At 42.1% G+C, this 27,013-nt stretch overlaps 1 protein-coding gene across 2 annotated transcripts; it reads left to right on the forward strand.

The window, feature by feature from the left end:
• Positions 1 to 27,013, forward strand: LOC102394940 (membrane-spanning 4-domains subfamily A member 12). Of its 2 annotated transcripts, XM_006068475.4 has the most exons (8): positions 2 to 517; positions 2,246 to 2,335; positions 8,249 to 8,343; positions 10,397 to 10,540; positions 13,666 to 13,722; positions 20,722 to 20,841; positions 22,631 to 22,751; positions 26,814 to 27,013. In XM_006068475.4, exons 3-8 carry the CDS (start codon positions 8,299 to 8,301, stop codon positions 26,846 to 26,848), a joined length of 522 nt encoding a protein of 173 aa, XP_006068537.1. In that variant the 5' UTR covers positions 2 to 517; positions 2,246 to 2,335; positions 8,249 to 8,298; the 3' UTR covers positions 26,849 to 27,013. The 2 variants fall into 2 exon arrangements, with proteins under 2 accessions (XP_025121749.1, XP_006068537.1); XM_025265964.3 differs by lacking the exon at positions 2,246 to 2,335 and having other exon boundaries at positions 1 to 517.

Raw genomic sequence — 27,013 nt, forward strand, 5'->3', positions numbered from 1 at the left:
GCACTCGCGCTCTCGCCCCGTGGGGCTCCCCGCGTGGCCCTCCGCACTCGCGTTCTCGGACCGGTGGGGCTCCCCGCGCGGCCCCCCGCACTCGCGCTCTCTCCCACGGGGCTCCCTGAATGGCGTCCCCCCACCCCCGCCGCCCGCGCTCGCGCTCTCCGCCGCAACCGCAGCGTTGGACCCGCGCGAGGGGCGATGAGGGGCTGGGCAGAGGAGGCAGCGCCCACCGGGCTCCCCGGGCTGGGAGGCCCTGCGCCGAGGGCTCCGCTCTGGGGATCGCGCCCCTCTGACCCGGCTCGCAGGGCCTGACGTGAGCGGAGGCGGTGCGAATCACAGGGAGATCAGAGGCCGCAGGACCCTGGCGCCCTGGGCCTCCCTCGGCCTGGCTGTCCAGCTGCTAGGAATGGTAACAAGCCTTGCGTCGGGAAGATCCATGCTCGTCCTACGCATCTCAGCACCATTCAGACTGCTAGGTGGTTTACCAAACATTGCCTGGGAGAATCTTCCACCGTTTCAAGTAAGTATATCCGTGGGAGAGCTCACTCCGTGAGTTGCAGCGCTACTACAATTAAGGGCTACTGCTTGGGGTCACTTTGGGGTTTGGTTTTTTTTGGTGGGGGGGGCTTTTGATAATTTATTTTTTAATTCACTAATTTTAAATTCACAAAACAAATTCACTACAGCTTCTAGCTGAGATTAGATTCCCATTAGATATTTAGATTGATATATTTAATATTCTTTATAAAAATTATTTTAATATAAATATTTATTTTAATTGGAGGCTAATTACTTTACAATATTGTCTTGGTTTTGCCATACATCAACATGAATCCGCCACGGGTGTACACGTGTTCCCCATCCTGAACCCCCCTCCCACCTCCCTCCCCATACCAACCCTCTGGGTCATCCCAGTGCACCAGCCGGGAGCATCCCGTATTACGCATTGAACCTGGACTGGCGATTCGTTTCACATATTTTATACATGTTTCAATGCCATTCTCCCAAATCAATACCAATACAGTATACTAATGCATATATATGGAATTTAGAAATATAGTAATGATAACCCTGTATGCAAGACAGCAAAAGAGACACAGATGTATAGAACAGTCTTTTGGACTCTGTGGGAGAGGGCAAGGGTGGGATGATTTAGGAGAATGGCATTGGGGTCACTTTGAAACCACTGTTTGCTTTCTCTTTTCAAACTAACACTTCAGATCTCCATAGAAGAGCCTCCTAAGTCTGGTTTTCAGCTATCTTATCACCTTAAGCTGTGTCTCCAGGGTCCCTAAAAGGAATTTTTGTATCTTCACGGCGTTTAGACTTAAGTCACTCCATTCCCAGCATATCATTCACATCTGATGAAAAGTTATCTGGAATTGCAGCTTGCTCCTTAGGACAATGGTAGTAATAAGACAACCATGGCTACGTTTTTGGCCCACCTATTACACAGCAAACACTCTGATAATGTTTTTTTCCTTCAGTGTTAATTTTGTGAATGGCATGAGCTCATACACTAAGACTTACCATCTCAAATATCATGAAATGAAAGCCAGTTATGTTTTCAGGCTACAGGAATACTCACTGAGCTCCAAAAATGTGCCATGCACAGGCTCAACATCGACAGTTAAAAGATGAGTATGGCACAAACATACCAAAAAAATGAGGACTACTGGTGGAATATTTCTAATCTAATGATTAGAATATTTCTACTCAGAAATGTTGGGAGTGGTTTGAGAAATTAAGCTGCAAACGGAACTAGAGGGCACCTCATGAAAGGCTGATGTATGTGTGGATGCTATTTTGAAGGCAGTGGGGAGCCTTTTGAATGATCTGATCAGATTCAAAAGATTGCTGCTGGATTGAGATGGACTTAAAGGGGCAAGAAAAGGATTAATGAGACATTGGAGGAAAGAAGACCAAACTGGAAACTTTAGCAATAATCCAAGTAAAAAAAGAATCCCACGTCAACTCAGCTACTGATCTCTTAGCTTGGTCTCCCATTTCTACCTCTGCCCCTACTCCTCAGTAGAGCAATACAATAGATTTGACATTTGGCTTCTCCGTGTTTTACTTGGTTGGCTGACTTGACTTGGAGGGAAGAAAGGTAAAGGGCAGGAACATTCCCACTATGTTTTCTTCCAGGAGTTTTGTGGTTTAAGGTCTTATATTTAAATCTTTGATTTATCTTTATTTGACTTTTGCATATGGTGTAAGATAAAGTTTCAATTTAATTCTTTTATAGGAATATCCAACTTCCCCAAACCATTTATTGAAGAGACTGTCCTTCCCCCATTGAACGTTCCTGGTGTTGAATCTTGTTGACCATAAGCATGTGAGTTTATTTCTAGGCTCTCTATTCTGTCCCATCAATCTATATATCTGTTTTTATGCCAATACCATAATATTTTTATTACTATAGCTTTGTGATATAGTTTGATACAAGGAAGTGTGATGCCTCCAGTTTTGCTCTTCTTGCTTAATATTGTTTTAACTGTTCAGAGACTTTCGTTGTCTCATATAAATTTTAGGAATTTTTTTATTTCTGTGAAAAATACTGAAATTTTGATAGGAATTGGACTGAATCTATAGATGACTTTGAGCATTATGGAATTATAATAATATTAATTCTTCTATATCATAAACACAGGATATATTTTATTTGTGACTTCTTCAATTTCCTTCATCACTGTCTTGTAATTTTCAATATACAAATCTTTCACCTTCTTGATTAATGCTTAAGTATTTTTTGATGCTACTGTAAATGGGATGGTTTTGTTTCATTCTCAGATAGTTTCTGTTAGTATACAGAAACACAGCTGATTTTTGTGTTAATTTTGAATCCTACAACTTTATTGAATTCATTTATCAGTTCAAACAGTTTCTTTAGGGTTTTCTATATGTAAGATAATATTATTTACCAACAAAAACTATTTGACGCCTTCCTTCCTATTTGGACATATTTTCTTTCTTTTTCTTGCCTAATTCCTCTGATTAGAACTTCTAATATTATGTTAAATAGAACTGACAACAGACGGCACCCATATCTTATGCTTGATCTTAAGCAAAGGTGTTCAGCTTCTCACTAATACGATGTTTGCTCTGTATGTGTCATATATGGTCTCTATTACATTGAGATACATTCCTTCCTGGTGGCCAGATGGTAAAGAATGTGCCTGTAATGCAGGAGACCAGGGTTTGATCCCTGGGTTGAGAAGATCCCCTGGAGAAGGAAATGTCAACCCACTCCAGTATCCTTGTCTGGAGAATCCCAAGGACAGAGGAGCCTGGCAGGCTACCATTCATGGGATCGCAAAGAGTCAGACACGACTGAGCAACTAACAGTTTCATCATTGCTAAACAACCTTGAACATTTGTCAGATGTTTTTTTTTCCTACATCACTTCAGGTGTTTTTTGTCTTTCATTTTATTAATGAGATGTATATGTTATCCTGCCTTTGCATCCTAGGGATAAATCCAGCTTTATCATGGTGTGTGGTTCTTTTAGTGTGCTGTTGAATTTTGTTTGCTAATATTTGTTGTAATTTTCTTTCTTGCAATGTCCTTGTCTGGCTCTGGCAACAGAGTAATACTGGCCTCATAGAATGAATTTGGAAGTGTTCTCTCTTCTTAAATTTTTTTTAAGAGTTTACAAAGAACTGGTATTCTTTAAATGTTTGGTAGACTCACCAGTGAGGTTGTGTGGTCTTGGGTTTTTATTTTCTTGTTAGATTTTTGATTTCTTATTCAATATCCTTGCTCATCACTAATCTGTTAAGCTTTTCTGTTTCTTCATGATTCAGTCTTGGTAGGTTGTATAGTTCTAGGATGTTTAACCATTTCAGAGTATCTCTCTTATTGAGTAGTCTGTATGAAGTAGTATTTGTACAGAATTTAGAACAGTACTTAGTGGAGTAAGCACTCAGTAAATTCTAGCTTCCCTTTCTCTTTATATTTCCAAGGGTAACAGCAATTTGAATAGACGGTATTTTTAAACACACTAGTGTGGGACTTGCCTGGTGGTATTCTGGTTTAGACTTTGTGCAGCCACTGCACAGGACACAAGACAAGCCCAGATGCACTTCACTCTATTCTGCTTCCCAATACTGCATTTTTTAAAAATACAGATTGAAGGTTTCTGGCAACCTTGCATAGAGCAAGTCTACTGTTGTCATTTTTCCAACAGTAGTTGCTCACTTGATGCCTCTGTGTCACATTTTGGTTAATTCTCACACTATTTCAAACTGTTTCATTGTGCCGTATTTATTACAGTGATCAAAATAATCCTTGATGTCACTACTGTAAAATGATTATGACTTATTGAAGTCATAGATGATGGTTAGCATTCTTGGCTATTAAGTGCTTTTTCATTTTAACACTTTTATTTTTTAAATTTTTTAAATTTTATTTTTGTATTGGAGTAGACTTGATTAGCAATGTTGTCCTAAATTCAGATACATGCAAAGTGGTTCAGTTATACATATCAATTCAGTTCAGTCACTCAGTCATATCCAAATCTTTGAGACCCTGTAGACTGCAGCACACCAGGCTTCCTGTCCATCACTAACTCCCAGAGTTTACTCAAACCCATATCCATCAAATTGATAATGCCATCCAACCATCTCACCCTCTGTCATCCCCTTCTCCTCCTGCCTTCAATCTTGCCCAGCATCAGGGTCTTTTTAAATGAGTCAATTCTTCACATCAGGTGGCCAAAGTATTGGAGCTTCAGATTCAGCATCAGTCCTTCAGACCATCACCACAGTTCAAAAGCATCAATTCTTTGGTGCTCAGCTTTCTTTATGGTCCAACTCTTACATCCTTACATGACTATTGGAAAAACTGAACTTTTGACTAGACGGATCTTTGTCAAAAAAGTAATGTCTCTATTTTTTAACATGCTATCTAGATTGGTCATGACTTTCTTACAAGGAGCAAGCATCTTTTAATTTCATGACTGCAGTCACCATCTTCAGTGATTTGGAGCCCAAGAAAATAAAGTCTGTCACTGTTTCCATTGTTTCCCCATCTATTTGCCATGAATGTTGGGACTGGATGCTATGATCTTAAGTTTTTTGAAGACTGGGCTTTAAGCCAGCTTTTAAACTCTCCTCTTTCACTTTCATCAAGAGGCTCTTTAGTTCTTCTTCTCTTTCTGCCATAAGTGAAAAAAGTGAAGTTGCTCAGTCATGTCCAACTCTTTGTGACCCCATGGACTTTAGCCTACCACACTCCTCTGTCCATGGGATTTTCCAGGCAACAGTACTGGAATGGGTTGCCATTTCCTTCTCCAGAGGATCTTCCCAACCCAGGGATCAAACCAAGGATGGTGTCATCTGCACATCTGACGTTATTGATATTTCTCCTGGCAATCTTGATTCCCCCTGTGAGTCATCCAGCCCAGCATGTCACATGATGTACTCTGCATAGAAGTTAAATAAGCAGTGTTACAATTATACATGCTTGGTGTACTCCTTTCCCAATTCGGAAACAATCCATTGTTTCATGTCTGGTTCTAACTGTTGCTTCTTGACCTGCATACAGATTTCTCTGGAGGCAGGTAAAGTGGTCTGGTATTCCCATCTCTTGAAGAATTTTCCACAGTTTATTGTGATCCACACAGTCAAAGGCTTTGGCATAGTCAATAAAGCAGAAGTAAATGTTTTTCTGGAACTTTCTTGCTTTTTCCATGATCCAGCGGATGTTGGCAATTTGATCTGGTCCCTCTGCCTTTTCTAAATCCAGCTTGAACATCTGGAAGCTCACAGTTCACGTACTGTTGAAGCCTGGCTTGGAGAATTTCGAGCATTACTTTGATAGCCTGTAGTTCAGTTCAGTCACTCAGTCATGTCTGACTCTTTGCAACCCTGTGGACTGCAGCACACCAGGCCTCCCTGTCCATCACCAACTCCCAGAGCTTACTCAAACTCATGTCCTTTGAATTGGTGATGCCATCCAACCATCTCATGCTCTCTCATCCCCTTCTCCTCCTGCCTTCAATCTTTCCCAGCATCAGGGTCTTTTTAAATGAGTCAGTTCTTCACATCAGGTGGCCAAAGTATTGGAGCTTCAGATACAGCATCAGTCCTTCCAATGAACATTCAGGACTGATTTCTTTTAGGATAGACTGGTTGGATCTCCTTGCAGTCCAAGGGACTCTCAAGAGTCTTCTCCAACACCACAGTTCAATAGCATCAATTTTTAGGTGCTCAGCTTTCTAAGATGAGTGCAATTGTGCAGTAGTTTGAACATGCTTTGGCATAGCCTTTCTTTGGGATTAGAATGAAAGCTGACCTTTTCCAGTTCTGTGGCCACTGCTGAGCTTTCCAAATTAGCTGGCATATTGAATGCAGCACTTTCACAGCATCATCTTTTAGGATTTGAAATAGTCCAGCTGGAATCCCATCACATCCACTAGCTTTATTTGTCCTGATGCTTCCTAAGGCCTGCCTGACTTTGCATTCCAGGATGTCTTGCTCTAGGTGAGTGATCACACCATCATGTGATCTACATCATGAAGATCTTTTTTTGTATAGTGTTTTTATGTATTCTTGCCACCTCTTCTTAATATCTTCTGCTTCTGTTAGGTCCATATCATTTCTATCCTTTATTGTACCCAACTTTTCATGAAATGTTCCCTTGGTATCTCTAATTTTCTTGAGGAGATCTCTAGTCTCTTCCATTCTATTGTTTTCCTCTATTTCTTTGTATTGATCATTAAGGAAGGCTTTCTTATCTCTCCTTGCTATTCTTTGGAATTCTGCATTCAGATGGGTATTCTTTCCTTTTCTCCTTTGCCTTTAGCTTTAGTTATACATGTACATGTATCTATTATTTTCAAATTCTTTTCCTGTTTAGGTTATTACAGAGTATTTAGCAGAGTTCCCTGTGCGGTACAGTAGGTCTTTGTTGATTGTCTTAGTTTGTTAGATATAACAACAAAATATAACCATATGTTTGTTGAATAGATATAACAGTGTGTACCTAACAGTCCCAAAATCCCAACCTATCTCTCCTCTGACTCTTACCTCCTGGTAGCCATGAGTTTGTTCTGTAACTCTGTGAGTCTGTTTTATAAATAAGTTCATTTGTATCATTTTTTTTATATTCCACATATAAGCAATATCCTATGATATTTGTCTTTGTCTGACTTACTGTCCTTACTCTGATAATCCCTAGGTCTTCTACATTGCTGCAAATGGCATCATTTCAGTTTTTTTAATGGCTGAGTAATAGTCTATTGTATATACGTACCACTTCCTTATCCATTCCTCTTTTGATGGATATTTAGGCTACTTCCATGTCTTGGCTATCGTAGATCTGCAGTGAACACTGGGGTGCATGTATCCCGTCAAACCATGTTTTTCTCTGGACCTATGCCCAGGAGTGGAATTCCAGAATCATATGTTAGCTCTATTTTTAGTTTCTTAAGGAACCTCCATACTGTTCTTCATAGTGGCTGTACACATTCTCACCAACATGTAGGAAGGTTCCCTTTTCTCCACACCCTCTCCAGCATTTGTTTGTAGACTTTTTGATGGCCATTCTGACTGGTGTGAGGTGGTATCTCATTGTAGTTTTGACTTGCATCTCTCTAATAATTAGTAATGTTGAGCATCTTTTCACATGCTTCTTGGCCATCTGTATGTCATCTACTTTTTCATTAAAGTGTGTACATTTTTTAGACAATGCTATTGCACACAATAGACTACAATATAGCATAAACGTAACTTTACATTGGAAGTCAAAAAATTCATATTATTTGCTTTATTGCAGTGGTCTATAAATAACCTGCAGTATCTCCAAGGCATGCCTGTATAGTTCTCTGGAAAGGAAATTTTGACTGACTCAGTTAAATTCACATGGTCACACCTTGTCCAATCATCTATAGCTTGATTGAGAGATATTTGTGTGAAGACCAAAGATAGCAACCAGGAGCTCAAACCTGGATAACCCTGGGCATTTAGGGTAGTGAGCACTTCTCAGAAAAGGTGAGAATAGGAGCGGAGGTACCTACCTCTAAAGGCATTTACTCAGTCTCATTTAGAGACCATGATGAAAGCATAAAATCTAAGCAGTAACTCTTGGGTTTTGACAGGAAGTTATTAGCCACAGGGCAAAGAGTAACATATGTAGGTTGATCAAAGAAGCTTCCCTCAAGGAAAGTAGTAGAAAACCACAGGCTGCAATATTAAGTGCCTTATCTCAAAAATAATTAGTATTATTTTTTCTCTGTATTTCTCTACAGAAAAGGAGTCAATTTATTCTCTATAATTTCTAGACCATATCTTAATTAAAATGACAAGAAGATATCCTTTAAGAACGGAGGCCAGAGCATTAGGGGTAAGGACTAAGTGCTACTTGGGTTAATAAATGATGTGTTGTATCTGCCTAATAGAAAAGGTGAGAGACGTTGACCATATCTACAATGAACTCCCCTAAGGAAGGAGAGTTGGTGACAGTGTTGTGGAGTGATGCTGACCAGGCTAGAGCTAGTTGGGCACAAACTATGAATCCACAATCCATTTTTGAATAGTTCAATGTCATCACAACCTATCCAGGGTTATAGAAAATATACTCTGAGATTGCTTATAAATCTCATCAGCCCTGAGACAGTCCATTTCCTGCCTTTGTTTGTGAACAATTTGAAACAAGCTTATAGATCATAGATGAGGTGGTCCAGCAATGGGCTCCAAACCAGAAGGGCCAGTAGACAATGGGGCTCTGGGGCCTGTGGTTGCTTGATGACACTGTGCTCTCACTATGCTCCCCATATAGTCCGGTCAGGTAGGTCATATTCTGCACTGTGCCCTCCCTCTCACCTGTTCTCAACCTTAGAATGCTTTAGGTTTTTTTCTTTAATGTTAACAAAAGGTTATAACCTTTTCTATTATCCACCAATATTTGTGGGGGCTTGAAGCACATTTTGATCGAAGGCAGCAAGAGTGAAGTTTGTGCCAGGAAAATTCCCACCATATCAAGTCAGTGACCACCTTCAGCTGGTTGGTAGCTACTTGACCCACCTCCAGAATGGAAATGTACCTTACTGCAGCAAAGTCTCACATGGGGCAGGGTAAGGGGGGAGATGTGTTTTCTCTACCCCCATCCTGCATTACCATGGTGTTTTAGGTCTGGATTGCTTGTTCCTTATCTCCTTATCTGGCCAGGAAGGCAGGAATCACAATGTGGGGAAGCTATAAGCCTGCTGTGCCCGCCCCCTGACCCACCAGTACGATCTGTCACCTTAAGAGAGGATGAGGGTTAGGATCTTCTGTTTAGATTCTTCTACTAAACTCTCATGGGTCCTTCACTGAAATCAAAGGAAGTCAGTGGATTTATAACCCAGAAAGAAGCTAAAATTGAAGAGTGAGTCATCAGTGGGCAACTCCATCTGATCCCAACCCGAATTGGCATCCTTCATGTGGGAGATAGAGGCACAAGTCACCAATAAATGCGTGATTATGTGTTATCTCAAGGTCAAGGTTCTGTGACAGTTAATTAAATGTGTCAGCTTACCTGGGCCACAGGGTGCCCAGATATTTGCCCTCATTGTTTTGGGTATGTCTGTGAGGATGTCTTTTGGATGAGATTAACAATTAAATCAGTGAACACTGAGTAAGGCGGATTGCCCTCCATGTGTGGGTGGGCCGCACCCAGTCAGTTGAAGGCCTGGCTAGAAGACTGACCTTCCCCATGTGCCTCCTTTGCTGCCTGACAAGGATGCTCTGGGCTCATGTGTGAGTGAGGCTCCACGCAAGCTGGCAGACAAGTCCCAGCACATGAGCGCATTTCACATGAGAGTATAGAAAACCAGGGGTCATTAGAGAGCATCCCTCCTCATGCTTTTTCTTGAACAAAGCCTAGGGCTCTGGTCCAGCCTGTAGTTACAAAAGTCAGCACAGGGTATGGGAATGGTGAAGAGCAAAGGGAAACCCAAGTCCAAGTCCCAGGCAAGAGAGGATGAAAGAAAGGAGGCAAGTCCAAAAGGACCAAGTATGCACTGGAGGTGGCCTCAGAGAACCAACTGCAGAAAGGAGACCAGTGTCAAGGCAGAGCTTGAGACATCCCCAGAGCCAGACATCTCCTTTCTGTTGTGTGTCTGCCTGAACCAAACAAATAGGTCTCTGCTTTTCACTTAGCTAGAACCAACTAGATTTAAATTAATTACCTCCAAAGATTATTATAAAACAAAGACAAATACTCCCAGTTTCATTAAATAACCCCAAATGTGGCCCCTTTATCCACCTTGGTTCCTCCCTGACATGTTAAGTCTTTCATCACTGCTTCAGAAATACCAGGGTAAGGTAAACATTTCCATGACCTTTCAGTCACTCAGATTGTATGCATCTGTGATAGACTTGACTTGAGTAATGATGATGACTCTCTCTTCTCATAGGCTGTGCAAATAGTTCTTGCCCTGTTTCACTATACACTGGGTTTTCTCTGTGCTGTCTTGTTTCTCGGCGAAGAGGATGTAAAAAGCACTGGCAGTGTCCCTGTATTACTTACACTAGGGTACATAATGTGGTCATCACCATTTGTGAGTAAACCATTTTATGGTATTTTTTCTTTCATATTTTTTCTAATGTATCAAGTGAATTACTTATGAGATCAAGAAATGGACTAAAGACCCAGTATCTGACTCTAAACATCAAATTTTACTGTGGAAACAGCCTTAACAAAGTGGAGGGTAGGATTTGGGCTGGGGGGGGAGGGGAGTGTATACTTAGGGAAAGCTTTTTTATGTTTGTTGTATGTTTGATGAATCCTTTAAAAGAATGGCATGTGCATGCATAAATGATATTGAAGGGTATGTTTGAAGAGTAATAAAGAGAGTGGCTGTTTGGAAAACGATGATGCCCTTCTTTGGCAGAGTGAAAATCCAAAGGCCTGAGCTTAATGATTTTTGGAGATTTTTAGAGAGACTACACAAGGAAAGAGAAAAGAAGAAACATGGGGTGGAGAATAAATTAAAACAGATTTCTAAAGTGGATATTTTGAGTAAGGAAGGATATTGTAGTAATTCCATAAGCATAGTTGCCAAGGTACCTGCCAGAGACATGCACGATTAACTACAAGACACTGTATTCAGGGAAACCCAAAGCTGTGGTCTCCCACAAGTTAATTTAGGCTCATAGCTACAACCAATCCAGAAACAATTCATCAATCAGGGATTTTATTCATAAGTGATGTGGCATAGTAACACAACTAATATTCCTAGTGTATCAAAGCTGAAAGAAAGTGAAGTCGCTCAGTTATGTCCAACTCTTTGAGACCCCATTGACTGTAGCCTACCAGGCTCCTCCCTCCATGGGATTCTCCAGGCAAGAATACTGGAGTGGGTTGCCATTTTCTTCTCCATCAAAGCTGACCCAAGGCCAAATTTCTCCTTAGAGGGCAAAAGGTTTTATTAGCCTCTGACCAATTCCCTTTGTACTCCTCAACCAAAAACAAGGCTGTGGGAGAGGAGATTTGAATGTAACACAGTCCCCATGCTTTGTGAAAAGGACTCTGAAACATGCTGCATGCATGCTAAGTCTCTTGAGTCATCTCCAGCTCTTTGCAACCCTTGTAGCCCACCAGTTTCCTCTGTCCATGGGATTCTCCAGACAAGAATACTGGAGTGGGTTGCATTCCCCTTCTCAAGGGGATCTTCCCAACCCAGGGATCAAACATGCATCTTTTATGCCTCCTACCATATGCAGGAGATATGTCATCAGATATGCAGATGACACCACCCTTATGGCAGGAAGAGAAGAGGAACCAAAGAGCCTCTTGATGAAAGTGAAAGAGAAGAATGAAAAGGCTGGCTTAAAACTCAACATTCAAAAAACAAACATCATAGCATCTGGTCCCATCACTTCATGGCAAATAGATGGGGAAACAATGGAAACAGTGTCAGACTTTATTTTCTTGGGCTCCAAAATCACTACAGATGGTGACTATGGCCATGAAATTAAAAGACACTTGCTCCCTGGAAGAAAAGCTATGACCAACCTAGACAGCATATAAAAAAGCAGAGACATTACTTTTCCAACAAAGGTCCATCTAGTCAAAACTATGATTTTTCCAGTAGTCATGTATGGATGTGAGAGTTGGACTATAAAGAAAGCTTAGCGCCAAAGAATTGATGCTTTTGAACTGTGGTGTTGGAGAAGACTCTTGAGAGTTCCTTGGACTGCAAGGAAATCCAACCAGTCCATCCTAAAGGAAATCAGTCCTGAATATTCATTGGAAGGACTGATGCTGAAGCTGAAACTCCAATACTTTGGCCACCCGATGCAAAAAACTGACTCATTGGAAAAGACCCTGATGCTGGGCAAGACTGAAGGCAGGAGGAGAAGGGGACGACAGAGGATGAGATGGTTGGATGGCATCACTGACTCGATGGACACGAGTTTGAGTAAGCTCCAACTGGACAGGGAAGCCTCGCGTGCTGCAGTCCATGGGGTTGCAAAGAGTCAGACACAACTGAGTGACTGAACTGAACTGATGCCTCCTGCATTGGCAGGCAGATTCTTTACCATTAGGGCTTCCAAGAAAGCCCCTTGAAACATGGTACTATAGCAGTTTTAACCCTGGGGGGTCTGGTCACCAGTGCCCCAGATGAGAGATATTCCCTCAGAGACTTTCCTTTAGGGTTGGTCCTCAAGTGAAGGGCATTTACCAGCACCAGAACTTTCTGGAAACGGCCATATGTAATAAGGAGAAATGCTTTACACTGACAGAATACAGTGAAAGTGAATTGCCCAATACAAGGCATCCAGAAGGATTCCCAAGTCCATGATGTAGAAGAGAAGCTTACAGAAGAAATTAGTCACAGGTAGTAATTATTCAATTTTATATCTGCTGCATATCAGGCATGTTCCAAAAAGTACTTCAGGTCTGTTTTATATGATGGAAAAACCAACCCCATGAGAGAATGTTACTAGTTCCCATTTAATGAATGAGGCAACCAAGATTTAGAAAGTGTAAGTAAATTTTACAGAGTGACCCAGGATAAGTATCAGAGGGTTTTGTTTTTTTGCTTGTTTGTTTTTTTTACCAAGCTAAGAATGCTTCTGCTTTCATGACAGGGTCTCATTTTCCCGGACTGCAATGTCCCCAGCCCCCTTCAAATAAGTCATCTTTTGTAACTGCTGTGAACAGATGCAGATCAGGTATAAGACAAACCATTTCAAAAAGAAAAAAAAAAAGTCCTAATTGCCAGGAGCAACAGACAGACAGACTACATGGAAGTCACCCTCTAATTCTTCGGATCAAATGCTTTCTGAAACTATTTTCAGTTGATGAAATCTTTTTTTCTACAGCGTGATGGGTGTGGGGCAATGTTCTCTCAAATAAATGGCAATCAAAACAAGTGAAGTACATCCTCCTTGTCCCTCATGGTCTTTGTGAGATCCCTAAGCACCATCACCAGTACAAAGGTTTCATTAATGACCAAAGACTTTAAAATGTCATTTCTTCTCTGTAACGGAGAAAGGGTGAATCCATTCCTTAGAGTCTACCAGTGGTCACTGCAGAACTGAAATACATAGTTAAAACCACCTTCTTCAGAGAATTCAGTGATACGTTAGAGCTCAGGAATGCCACTGGCATTAGGGAAAGTGTTTGGGGGCCCATCACCAGGAATGGGTGTTTACAGACCCGTGTTTCTGCCCCCAGTTCCTCATCTCAGGGTCCACGGCCATCATTGCACAGAAGAAGCCCACACGATATCAGGTATGCGGGACGTTTGGGGCAATGCCAAGAATAAAAGGTTTGTGCCTGGAACAAACTGAGAAGAAATTATTGCTTTTCAGTCAATTTCTCTAGGAGGAAAAAATACTTTTCCAAATGTTTGTATAGGAAAAAACAACCACTTGTTATCAGGATGCCCTCCAGTGCATCTCTATGTGTGTGGGGTGTCTGGGTGTTGAGGAGGGTGCAGTGCAAGGAGTTAGTTTTATAAGATGTCAGATGAGAGGGTTCTGATGGGAAAAATCAATTCAAGCTATCTAGTGGAGTATGTTGTCATTGTTGTTTACTTGCTAAGTTGTGTCTGATGTTTTTGCAACCCCATGGACTGTAACCTCCAGGTTCCTCTGTCCATGGGATTTCCCAGCCAAGAATACTGGAATGAGTTGCCTTTTTCTTCTCCAGGGGATCTTCCCGATCCAGGGATCAAACCTACGTCTCCTGCACTGACAGGCAGATTCTTTACCACTGAGCCACCAGGGATGCCCAGAAGGGAATATACAACCAAACAGAACTCTGACCTAAGAGTCAAAGTAGTGGGGAGGGGATAAGACAAAATGATGTTTGAAAAGAGAATTGCCTTCAGCAAACTCAGATCTAGAGAATAATATTGGACTATGAATCAGATACCATTAAAGTACATCCAACAAAGGATAGTCATTTTCCCCTGTAGAACCTCCCCCACTGTGATTGGGATCACAGCTCTGGAGGTGGATTGTCCAACTGGCTGCATGAACTTGGGCAAATTACTGTGCTTCACTGTCCTCATCTGGAAAAAAAAAAATGACCCATAAAGTTACCTACCTCAAAAGTTGGTTGTGAGGGTTACAAGAGTAAATAAGCATGAAGGATGAGGCTTCCCAAGTGGCAATAGTGGTAAAGAACCTGCCTGCCAATGCAGGAGACACAGGCGATGTGGATTCAATCCTTGGGTCTGAAAGATCCCCTGGAGGAGGGCATGGCAACCTACTCCAGTCTTCTGCCCTGGAGAAGCCCATGGAGAGAGAAGCCTGGAGGGCTACAGTCCACAGGGTTTCAAAGAGTCAGACACAGCTGAGCGACTTGGCACATCATGCACGCAGCATAAAGGACAGTTACCCACAGCATGTACATGTGACCCAGATGTGATCTGGTGTTACTTTTGCCCAAAGATACAAGTAGAGTTGGCCTCGAAGTCTATGAATGCCCTTGTGATTTTTCAAATCCCTGAAACTGGGTTGTCTGAGGAAAAAAAAATGCAACACTAGAGTTGAAAGCTTTGTGCTCAGTTGCTCAGTCATGTCCGATTCTGTGGCCCCATAGACCACAGCCCACCGGGCTCCTCCATCCATGGGGTTCTCTGGGCAGGAAGACTGGAGTGGGTTGCCATGATTCCCTCAGGGGATCGTCCCAACCCAGAGATTGAACCCGCATCTCTTATGTTTCCTACATTGGCAAGAGGGTTCTTTACCGCTAGCACCACCTGGAAAGCCCCAACTGAGGCTTTATTTGGGGACAAAGTGAAGAGTATAGCCCAGGAGACAGCATTTCAGACAGCTCTGAGAAACTGCTCCAAACAGGCAGGAGGAACAGTCAGTGTATATGTGATTTTGGTGAAGGGGGAGTACATGCAGGCAAGCATTTTTTTGCAGAAGCTTGCTGCTAGTTTCATGAAGGTTACTGCTAGCTTTACAAAGGTTGCTGCTAGTTTCATGAAAGATACTGTTACTCACAAGGAGCAGATGTCACCATGAAGGATTTTAGTATTTTTCTAGATATGAGGAATGCAAGAATTGGACTCATAAAATCTTCTGAAAATATCTAAGTATCTGAAGACCTGTTTGGCTAGTTTTTCCCAGAGCACAGAGTGTCTCATTCCTGATCTCCACCCTGAACTCCTTTCAGGTGGATGTTGAAGGTTAAGGGGGGAACCAGCTTGTGATTTAATCCTTGTCAGAGGCAACCAGCAATTGCCCATTTTTAACTGGCAACTGACATTATCCTAGTTCAGTTTCATATTTGCACAGACTGTTTCCATTTTTCTTCATCACATCCAAGGAAACAGGTGTGAATAAATTTGCAATGCAGGAGGCCTGGGTTTGATCCCTGGGTTTGGAAGATCCCCTGGAGAAGGGAATGGTTACCCACTCCAGTATTCTGGCCTGGAGAATCTGGCATGTACTTTAGTCCAGGAGGTCACAAACAGTCGGACATGACTAAGCGACTTTCACTTCACTTGACTGGTTGTCACAAAAACGCACCAAAAGTGTTTTTGTTTTTGTTTTTTACCAGAAGGATGGTGGGAGAGGATGATGGCTATAACATCCAAGTTCTAGCCACAATCTGGCTCCCCTTGTCATTCTTCCCCCAACCTCAAGAAGCAAAAGTAAACATCTCTTCTCATCTCATCCAGTGTAGTTCCAGTTCCTTCTCTAGAAACATATGATATCATTCTTCACAGAAACACAAAGACTCCTCTGCCCCAAGGATGCTAGTCCAGGAATTTTCCAAATTAGTGTGGCTCAATTCTACAGAATGAAATCAATTATAATTTCATTCTGTAGAATTGTAAATTTATTCTGTAGAATTCATACTTATCAAGTCAGGAAAATGCCTTGGAAAATTTACTCAAGTGGCAGCATAATGTTCTATTATTCTTGGGTGCTATAATGCACCTCATGTACCTTTAATGTTTCTAAATTCCAGTCAATTCAGTTCAGTTGCTCAGTTGTGTACGACTCTTTGTGACCCCATGGACTGCAGCACACCAGGCCTCTCTGTCCATCACCAATTCCCGGAGTTTACTCAGACTCGTGTCCATTGAGTCAGTGATGCCATCCAGCCATCTCATCCTCTGTCATCCCCTTCTCCTGCCTGCAATCTTGCCCAGCATGAGGGTCTTTTCAGATGAGTCAGTTATTCGCATCAGGTGGCCAAAGTATTGGAGTTTCAGCTTCAACATCAGTCCTTCCAGTGAATACTCAGGACTGATTTCCTTTAGAATGGACTGGTTGGATCCCCTTGCAGTCCAAGGGACTCTCAAGAGTCTTCTCCAACACCACAGTTCGAAAGCATGAATTCTTCAGTGCTCAACTTTCTTTATAAATTCCAATAATTTAGTTCAAAAAAGCATCTTGAGCATCAGGCATGTTCTGGTGTGTAGGATGCCTTGGTGAACAAACAGAGATTTATTGTCCCTGTGGCACTTATATTGTAATAGGAGGATAAAGAAATTAAACATGACAGATAAGGAAACAGTAACATGTGAGAAGGTGAGAGTGGGAGTGGGGTAAACACCTACAGGGCTGCCCTTGGGAGTCTGAGTGTTTAAGTGTTGTTGTTCAGTCGCTCAGTTGTGTCTAACTCTTCGCAACTCCATGGACTGCAGCACCCCAGGCCTCACTGAAGCCCCTCACCATCTCCCAAAGTTTGCCCAAGTCCATATCCATTGCATTGGTGATGCCATCCAGCCATCTCACCCTCTGACTCCTTCTTCTCCTTCCCTCAGTCTTTCCCGGCATCAGGGAGAGCTTGTGTGCTTAAATAAGATGATCCAGATTCATCTCATTGAGAAGATGGCATCTGAGAAAAGCCTGAGGGAGAGATTTGTTCTGAACCCAGGAAGGCTCTTCCTGTTTGTTTCCCCATTTCTCTAGCAAATTAACTTCCCTACAGTTAAAGCCTAGATCTCCTATGCATCTTATCAACTCCTTCAAATTGTCTTTCACCACAGCTTGTTGCAGGAAGGGGGACCCCTTCCAGGGCCTGAGAGTGGACTCTTGTCTAACATTCAGAAATGAATTGTCCAAGAATACACGCATGCTAACAAATGTTAGCAAGAGACTTTACTGGGAAGGGGAACCCAGGTGGAGGGCAGGAGGGTAAGGGAACCCAGGAGGACTGCTCTGCCATATGGCTCACAGTCTTGGCTTTCGTGGTAATGGGGTTAGTTTCCAGATGGTCTCTGGCCAATCATTCTGACTCAGGGTACTTTCTGGTGGTGCATACATCACTCACCCAAGATGTTCCAACAAGGAGGATTCTGGGAGGTTGATAGGACTTATGGACTGGGGTCTCCTCTCTCCTTTTGACTTTTCCCAAATTCTTCTGGTTGGTGGTGGCTTGTTCCACATGCCTTACCAGGACCTCCTGTTGTTAAGATAGCTCATTCAAGTGGCTACTACCTTGTCTAGCTAGGGTGGGTGGTTTCAGTCAGCGTTTCCCTTAACACTTCAGCTGTTTTTGAGAATACCCTTAGGCCCAGATTTCTCCATACTCTGTTGCAAATGAAGTCATCTCCCTTGGGGAGACTGAAGCTCTCTTTCTATAGCTTCCTTCTCTGGACAAATTCTCTAAGCCAGGGCTCTGGTGCTAGAATGTGCTGGGTGTCAAAGACAATGGGGTGCTTCTCTCTGCGTGACCCCTCCATTTTCAGAGCTGAGGGCTTGATGAAGGCTGGCAGCAGCCAGGTCTCCTCTGTTTGCCTCTTATGATGTGGAACCCTGACCCCATAAGCCAGGGCAGGGGTGATCAGGGCCCAGGACTCACTGATACCATCCAAGGTATTCCCCTATCCCATAAGTGGGGGGCTGGGCAAATGAAGAGAGCCCCCTTCTCTAGGTTGCATGCACTGGGACATAGCCTGGGCAACAGGTGGCTGGGCACAGGATTAGACATGCTAATTAAATGACCTGTGCCTCCAGGGAAGGTAGCACTAGATGAAACTCGGACTAGGGGATGAGGGGAAAGATTTGGAGTGGTCTTGCCCTGCTGAGAAGAGACAAGAGGCTGCAGACCTCGGTTCATATACCACAGACTCACAATTTGTACTGAGTTTTAGTAGATTTTCTTGAATAAATGTTTCTTCATTTGCTGTATGCCCTGAGGACTGTTTCCACAGATTTTTAAGTGATTGGGTTTATTTTTAGTAACATTCACAAGTTTCAGTGGGGAGTTGGTCCTTGTTCCTCAGACTCTCACACTAGAAACAGGATCCCTCAAAAGTAATGATGTTGTGTATTTAATTCAAATGTTCAACTAGGCTTTTTTGGAACATACATATCTTTCTTTAGGTGATCCTGGTTCATAAGGATGAATCACTGTTCTCTTTCCCCCCAACCTAGAGAAGGGGGCTCTCTTCATCTGCCCAGCCCCCACTCATGGGATGAGGGACCTCATAAATGGATACAGGGTAAGTGTGCAGAGGCAGGAGTAGTGGGCACTTTCTGGAGCATGCCACAGCCTGGATCTTTACTAAGGAAGAGGCCCTCTGGCTGATACTCCCAGCAGCTCTACATGTACATAAAGATAAAATTTAAAAATCCTCAGCACAGAAACTAGATTCTTCATAATCCATCCCTCACCCACTTCTCTGACCACATGTAACCCAACTCCCCTTCAGCATTTCACTTTTCAGCCACATCAAATGCCAGGAGTTTTCTGGAACTCCTGCTTCCCCATATTTCTGAAACTGCATATACACTGCTCTCTTTCCCATAATACACTTTCTCAACTTTGTCTGCCACTGTGAACTGAGTCTGGCTATCCAAGGAAAAATAAGAAATATTGAGAAGATGCCAGGCTTGTAGCATCTACAGGAAATGAAGGACTAGTCTTAGAAAATAAACAGGATCTGAGGGAGCCCGAGACCCAGAAACAGAAAGCACAGTAGTACAATGGCACCCCACTCCAGTACTCTTGCCTGGAAAACCCCATGGAGGGAGGAACCTCGTGGGCTGCAGTCCATGGGGTCGCTAAGAGTCGGACAGGACTGAGCGACTTCACTTTCACTTTTCACTTTCATGCATTGGAGGAGGAAATGGCAACCCACTCCAGTGTTCTTGCCTGGAGAATCCCAGGGACGGCGGGGCCTGGTCGTCTGCCATCTATGGGGTTGCACAGAGTCGGATATGACTGAAGCGACTTAGCAGCAGCAGCAGCAGTCCAGGTTCCCACTGCCCCCCCACCCCGCCACCGCCCCCCGCATAACATCATAGCTCTCTCTTCTAGGAATGAATCCTAGTCTTTTGTTCATCTTTAAGTTACTTGCTCAAGGTTTACAGTCCTTAAGAGGAGCATTTTATTAGCTGTGGTCTGACTCTGGCTCTAGAGATTGAAGACAGGAAGGACCTCCCTCTGACTTTCATAGAAGTTTGATAAGCATCTCTCATAAAGACTAGAACAATGAGAAGAGCCCTTAAAGTAGGAAGGGGATTGCTGACTGGACAACCAAAAATTAATGTTGCCACTATCATCCTTTCCTTTTGTTAACCAGCATCAAAGCACATCCTTCTTTCCATTATTAGTTTTTTAAAAATTCTCTTTAAAATGTAATTATCCTCACATATACAAAAATACATGCAGCATCTTTGAAAAGGGATACAGCCTCTCTTCACAGCTCATGTAAGGCCCTCCATGCTGTCTGGAAGGATGCTGGGACTATGGAAAGGTTTTAAGTACTGAAGTGGCATTACTGAAGGAGGATGACATTGGCAGATGCTAGACTTAAGCTCCAGAGAAAGCAGTGGCACCCCACTCCAGTCCTCTTGCCTGGAAAATCCCATGGAGGGAGGAGCCTCGTGGGCTGCCATCTATGGGGTCGCACAGAGTCGGACATGACTGAAGCGACTTAGCAGCAGCAGCAGCAGCAGACTTAAGCTCATTATTTATTGAATTTTTACCACATGAAGTATCTTTTTGCCTCCCCCATTTGATTATAAGATTCTTCAGTTGAAGTCTGAGTTTATCCTTAACACAATATTTAGCATGTTGTAGGCACTGTATAATTACTTGTTGAATAAATAAATATATCTTCTGAAAAAAAAAATTATCCTAATTGGGTACTAGACAAATTTAACTCAGAGTCTTGCTAGTAAGTGCAGTAAAATTCCAGAAAATCAGATTAAAATTTTAGCTGGAATGTTCTCTAGCTGATGGCTAGACTGGTTGCTTCATCAGAATCTGCTTCTGCTGCTCCTGATCAGCTTTCTCGTGTGTTTGTTACAGCTTACATCTGCCATCGTCATGAACATCTTTAGCGCCTGCTTTTCTGCATTTGGTTCAATTATATTATGTATTGCATGTTTCTCTTATGTTGCAGAAATGGAAGACTATGTTTGGTCACAGGTAGGTACCAAATTTAATAATTACTGTATCAAAATTTTAGATATAACTGAAAAAAACTATGATGAATGGTGTATGTTTGCAATGAACAAGGTATGGAAAAGACAACCAAAGTTATCAAACATCTTTGGCAGAGAAATATTAAAAAAAAAAAAAAAAAGCCTGTATTTCCTCCAAATTTTTGTCATGGAAATATTTTAAAATCAGTTTTCCTTTAGTATTTGTAAACAGTAGAAACCTCAGAAAAAGAGGGACATCTGGGGCTACCAGGGCTGGAAGAGGCAAGGAAGAATCCTCCCCCCGAGGGGGCTTTGGAAGGAACAGTGTCAGACCAATACATTCCTTTTGGACTTTTACCTTCCAGTCCCGTGAGAAAATATATTTCAGTTGTGTTAAGCCACTGAATTGTGGTACTTCATTACAGCAGCCCTAAGAAGCCAGCATGGGAGCCCAGTAAGCAGCCATCCACTCTTCTGCTCTCATGTTCCGAACCAAAGGAGCAAAGACAGAATCAAGCAGATATAGTAGAAACTATCAGCTTTATTGTTGATTACCATAGTTGAGTGCCGAAGAATTGATACTTTCCAACTGTGGTATGGAGAAGACTCTTGAGAGTCCCTTGGAGTGCAAGATCAAACCAGTCCATCCTAAAGGAAATCAGTCCTGAATATTCACTGGGAGGACTGATGCTGAAGCTGAAACTCCAATACTTTGGCCACCTGATGTGAAGAACTGACTCCTTAGAAAAGACCCTGATGCTGGGCAAGATTGAAGGCATGAGGAGAAGGAGATGACAGAGGATGAGATGGTTAGGTGGCATCACTGACTCCAGGGACATGAATTTGAGCACACTCTGGGACATCGTGGAGGAAATGGGAGCCTGGTGTACTGCAGTCCACAGGGTTGCAAAGAGTCGGACATGACTTAGTGACTGAACAATACCAATACCACCATCACCACCATAGTTGGAGAAAAAGTTTTAAATCTTTGGCCAAAATTAACCTGCTAATGTACTGATACCTCCCCTTATGAATTAAACTCATCCTGCTAGTTATGAATAGACCACCAGTCTCCCTACAGTGGCCCTAGACAACTTCCAGATGTTGAGAAGAACTCGTAGCTGTAAGCACAGATCGTTCTGGAAGGAGCTGGCTTCCTCCTCTCAAAAATCAACAATTAGATAAATCCCTGCTTCTCACATGGGGAATTGTAAGTGAAGAGCATGAAAAAGCACCAGAAGCCATTCTTTACCTATTTCTAAGAAAGAGAAAACTCCTACTTGGGAGCATGGTAGAAATTTGGAAGTAGAGGGAGAACGATTCCACCTGACACGTGCCACAATGCTCATGATACATGAGTTAGAAAAAAACAGAACATGCAAACTACACATGTGCCGGGGGAAAGCATAAAACAGAGGTCACTAGTCACTCTCATTAAACGAGGGACTACAAAGAGAAGAGGATGGCCACCAGTATGGCATATGGTCCTGTAGGCCACTCTCCACTACTCAGTCTACTTTTCACGTGTAAAATAGAAATAAAAGCATCCTACTTGTAGGATTGTTCTTAAATGAGAGTGCTTAGCATAAGGTGTGACATATATATATATAAGTACTCAGTAAAATTTGAAACATTATATTGTTATGAGAACTACCCCCCCCCCCACCCAAATCATCATAGGTGTGTGAAACTGTTGGGATGAATGATTTTTACCCTATTTTCTGAATGTTGTTCCTGCATAGTTTTTAAATGGTTAATTAACAGGAGGAATATTTCTCTTCTTTTTAATCCAGTTAGCTGGTGGTATGCTTTTACAATATTTACTCTTCAGCAGTGTCACAGAACTGATCACCGTAAGCATACTCATGTCCTGGATTGTGCGAGCTTTGCAACGCTCAGAACCCAAAAAAGAAAGTAAGTAGCTTTGTTTCTGGCTGACAGAGCAAAATAAAACAGCTTCTGCTAAAACCTCTCTCTGAGCGACCAAAGTTTAGCTAGACTCAAGGAACAGAAGTGTTGCTTCTAAACTGAGGTCAGTGGCAGCAGAAAATATGCTAAAATGTCATTTGCTTGGTACTGTGAAAACCTGAACCTGAACAGCTTGTCTTGGGAAAAGTTGTGGGAGAATTATGTTTTTTAGAACTGGCATCTCCCAGGAGATTCATAAAGCAAACGTAGACTGCAGAGGTTTCACAGGTCATACCAAATATAGGAACACTGAATGCTATAGACTCAGAGGTTCAAATTTAGTTATGAAATGCTGGCCTGTAAAATTTGGGATCTTCAAATGCCTTCCCAGATGGCTCAGCAGGTAAAGAATCTGTCTGCAATGCAGGAGATACAGTTTCCTTCAATCCCTGGGTCGGAGAAGATCCCCTGGAGAAGGAAATGGCAACCCACTTCAGTATTTTTGCCTGAAAAATTCCATGGACAGAGGAGCCTGGTGGGCTACAGTCCATGGGGTCACAAAGAGTCAGACATGACTGAGCACACAGAAGCACAAATGCCTTCAGAAAATGAAGATTTTAGAGGCCACTTCAGAGAATACTTCTGGAATAAAAGAATAAGGATCTCTAAAACCCATTCTTCCATAAAATACATGAGAACACTGGCAAAAAAAAGTTGTCAAAATCAACTTTTTCAGAAATCTTGAAATTAGTTAAAAACTTGCAATAATCCAAGAAGCTTATTCAAGAAAAATGGCTGCATCTTGGCAAGAACAGTGAGATCCGTGGTGCTTTAACTTGTCACATTCCCATCCTCCTTGCCCCATCTCCATAGTAGCCTTTGGGGGTAAGTCTTTAAAGCTCTGAGACACAGTTGGCAACTCTGCCTTAGCCATCGCTCCTTGCTTGCAGACAGCCTTAGGTTAACCAGAGGTGGGAGACTAGGGCATTCTCTGGTTTTCCTTTGGCATGTATACAACCCTGCTGGCAAACACAGAACTTGTGAAAAACACCAGCCTAACAACTACAACGGAGAAGGCAATGGCAGCCCATTCCAGTACTCTTGCCTGGAAAATCCCATGGACGGAGGAGCCTGGTAGGCTGCAGTCCATGAGGTCGCTAAGAGTCGGACAGGACTGAGGGATTCGCTTTTCACTTTCATGCATTGGAGAAGGAAATGGCAACACCCTCCGCTGTTCTTGCCTGGAGAATCCCAGGGACGGGGGAGCCTGGTGGGCTGCCATCTATGGGGTCGCACAGGGTCAGACACGACTGAAGCAACTTAGCAGCAGCAGCAACAAGTACAAAAACAGGGGTGGTATTGGAGTTCTCCCAAAAAAGCCCTATTCCTAGAGAATTTTTATTAACTTGTCTGGCAGCTCCCTAGAAACCTCCACTGGCAAGCCTGGTCTTAATCTGAATTCACTCAAAGCTTAGTCACTGTGAACAGCTTTCTCCCTGGGGTGTTTGAACAGACAGTGGCACTTAGCATCATGTCTGACTAAATCAAGGATGACAGTTGGGGAATACAAAAGGCTGATCAAAGTGAAAGTGAAAGTGAAGTCGCTTAGTCGTGTCTGACTTTTTGTGACCCCATGGACTGTAGCCTACCAGGATAATCCGTCCATGGGGTATTTGAACAGACAGTGGTACTTAGCATCATGTCTGCCTAAATCAAGGATGACAGTTGGGGAATACAAAAGGCTGATCAAATAACTTAAAAAACAAAAAAACTGTACAGTGCAATGTCCATGGTTTCCCTTGTGGCTCAGATGGTAATGAATCTACCTGCAGTACAGAAGACCCAAAACACAAATATTATATCATTCCATTTATATGAGATACTTAGAATAATTGAAATTATAAGGCAGAAAGTGAAAGGATAGTTGCTAGAGACTGGAGAACAAGTCACGTGACGTTACTGTTTAATGGGTATGGAGTTTCAGTTTTACAAAATTAAAAAACTATGGAGATAAATAGTGGTGATGGTTGCACAATATAATGTACATATTTAAAACCACTTTCAAAACAATTTAAATCAATTTTTAAAAAGATTAAGACGTTAAATATTACATATATTTTAGCACAATTTTTAAATGGAAAAAAGCAATATATTAATAGTAAGCTGTATTGATAGAATAAAAGAAATGATCAGTAAAGATAGATAGAAGGAAACATTAATAGGCTGTAATGGCTGATGATCTTATCTCCTTAACTCTAAGTTCTTTCAAAATAAAAATCAATCATTAATCCCTCCAAAAAAACTGCACACTAATAAGGCAATCTAAAACTCTGCCTGGATCCAGAAGAATAGATACTTGTGGGATTCCTATAGGATAATGTGGGCTTCCAGGGTGGCTCAATGGTAAAGAATCCACCTGTAATGCAAGAGACACAAGAGATGCAGGTTCGATCCCTGGGTTGGGAAGATGCCCTGAAGGAGGGCATGGAAACCCACTTCAGTATCCTTGCCTGGAGAATCCCATGGACAGAGGAGCCTGGCGAGTTACGGTCCATGAGGTCATAAAGGGTCAGACACGCCTGAGCACACACACATGCACAGGATAAGTGTGCAGAGGAGATAATTGGAAAGTGAAGGCAGAGAAGCAAATTGAGACCAATTGCTAATACAGCTAAACCAGCTTACGAAAGAGTTTGGAATTTAGTCTGTAAGTAACAGCATGCTATTGAAGGGTTTTACACAGCAGTGTTTCTTTATCAAGCTTTATGGTTATATCATTATTTCCATGAGAGTATTTTCTGCAGCAAATTACAGATCTCCCAACTCAAAATGCTTAATTAATCAGAAAATATGTCTTATAACAGCAAGTTCCCAAGTAAGGGACTTCTGGATCAACTGATTCCACAGCTCAGTGATGGTATCAGTGACCCAGATTCTTTCTGTCTCCCTCTGCAATCTTCATCTTAATTTTAAAGTTGTAAGATGCATACTTCCTGGCTCACAGCCAGCAGAAGAAAATGGTTTCTCTTTCTCAGAAGCCAAAGGGAAGCCTTTCTTTACCTTATACTGGCCCAGTTGCCTTAGTCCAGCCCCTTTCTGAACTGAATAATGGCAAAGGGGATGGAACTGCCATGACGAATTTAGATAAAGATGTAGAAGCATGATTTTGAAGAAGTCACTCACCTGAAGAATAGAGAGAGAATTGAAGAACAAGCCTAGAGACAAGGACACTTAGATGATTGCTTCAACAGAGGCCACATTAGAGCCAAATGATGAATTCCTAAATTTGAACTATAGAGAATTAAAGAGGATAAACTCGAAAGGTATTTAGGAATTTTATCAATGTTTCATGTATTAGTTAGGTTCACACTCAATGTTTTTCAATAGCTAAAATTAGTAGATACAAAAGTAGTAGATTAGTTACATAAACTGCTTATGGTTTATTTCTAATTCCAATACTCAATAACTGTTGAGCTTAGCTTTAAATGCTGATCTGTATTTCACTTGAATATAAAACTGTTCAAAATATTCATTATTTTCAGTTTTTTGTGTCTCTGTTAATGTAACAGTATTCTGCTACAAACTTAAAATGCAAAAAGACCAACCAAAGTTTTACTGGGGACCGGAATGACACTGTTAGCATCAGAATGCCTTCTGCAGCTTCAGTGACTCCCCCAAATCCTGTAATCGGAGCCAGATAGCTGTCCACTCCAGAAGGGTATTTCTCTCTCTGACCCAGAACATGAAGTAGAGGATCCAGGAGGAATCTTGAGACCCATAAATGTCCAGCTGACGGTGAAAGTTGTTTTGCAAAGAGTCATAATTCAGTTTAACATGGTGGTTTGTAATCCACTGAAGCCACCAGTTTCTGATGGGCCATGGGTCCAGTGTGTCTTTGGCCCCAGGACAGAGCAGATGCTGTTCTCTTTGTATGCTTTCCACTGGTCACACAGGTTTACATGTTTGTTATTGCTATTGTTTTATCTTGTTTTGACCCAGTGGCTAAGGATAATGTTATTATATAACAGTATAATAATGAGGAATCTGCTATCACTCTACTCACCCCAGGTTACACACTGTCTGAATCCTCTGTGTCTTCGTAATTTCCAAAGAACCAGTGTGACTCCAGTCAAGAAAAGATTAATTGTGAATTAGTGAAGAACTCCATAATTTTTTTTTTCAAGAGACCTCATGGAAAATGCATTCTAATGAAGTCTTTTCTGGTACTCCTTTTTCCTGCCTCTTCAATAAAGGATGCAATTTGATGA

This window comes from Bubalus bubalis, chromosome 16 (genome assembly GCF_019923935.1).
Source record: "Bubalus bubalis isolate 160015118507 breed Murrah chromosome 16, NDDB_SH_1, whole genome shotgun sequence".
Lineage (NCBI taxonomy): Eukaryota > Metazoa > Chordata > Mammalia > Artiodactyla > Bovidae > Bubalus > Bubalus bubalis.

Excerpts from the sequence above, each read along its gene's own strand:
- LOC102394940 (XM_025265964.3), top strand. The coding sequence starts at position 8,299 with ATGACAAGAAGATATCCTTTAAGAACGGAGGCCAGAGCATTAGGG. Across the intron at positions 10,541-13,665 it reads TAATGTGGTCATCACCATTT|TTCCTCATCTCAGGGTCCAC; the intron begins GTGAGTAAACCA and ends TTCTGCCCCCAG. Across the intron at positions 20,842-22,630 it reads AAGACTATGTTTGGTCACAG|TTAGCTGGTGGTATGCTTTT; the intron begins GTAGGTACCAAA and ends TTTTTAATCCAG.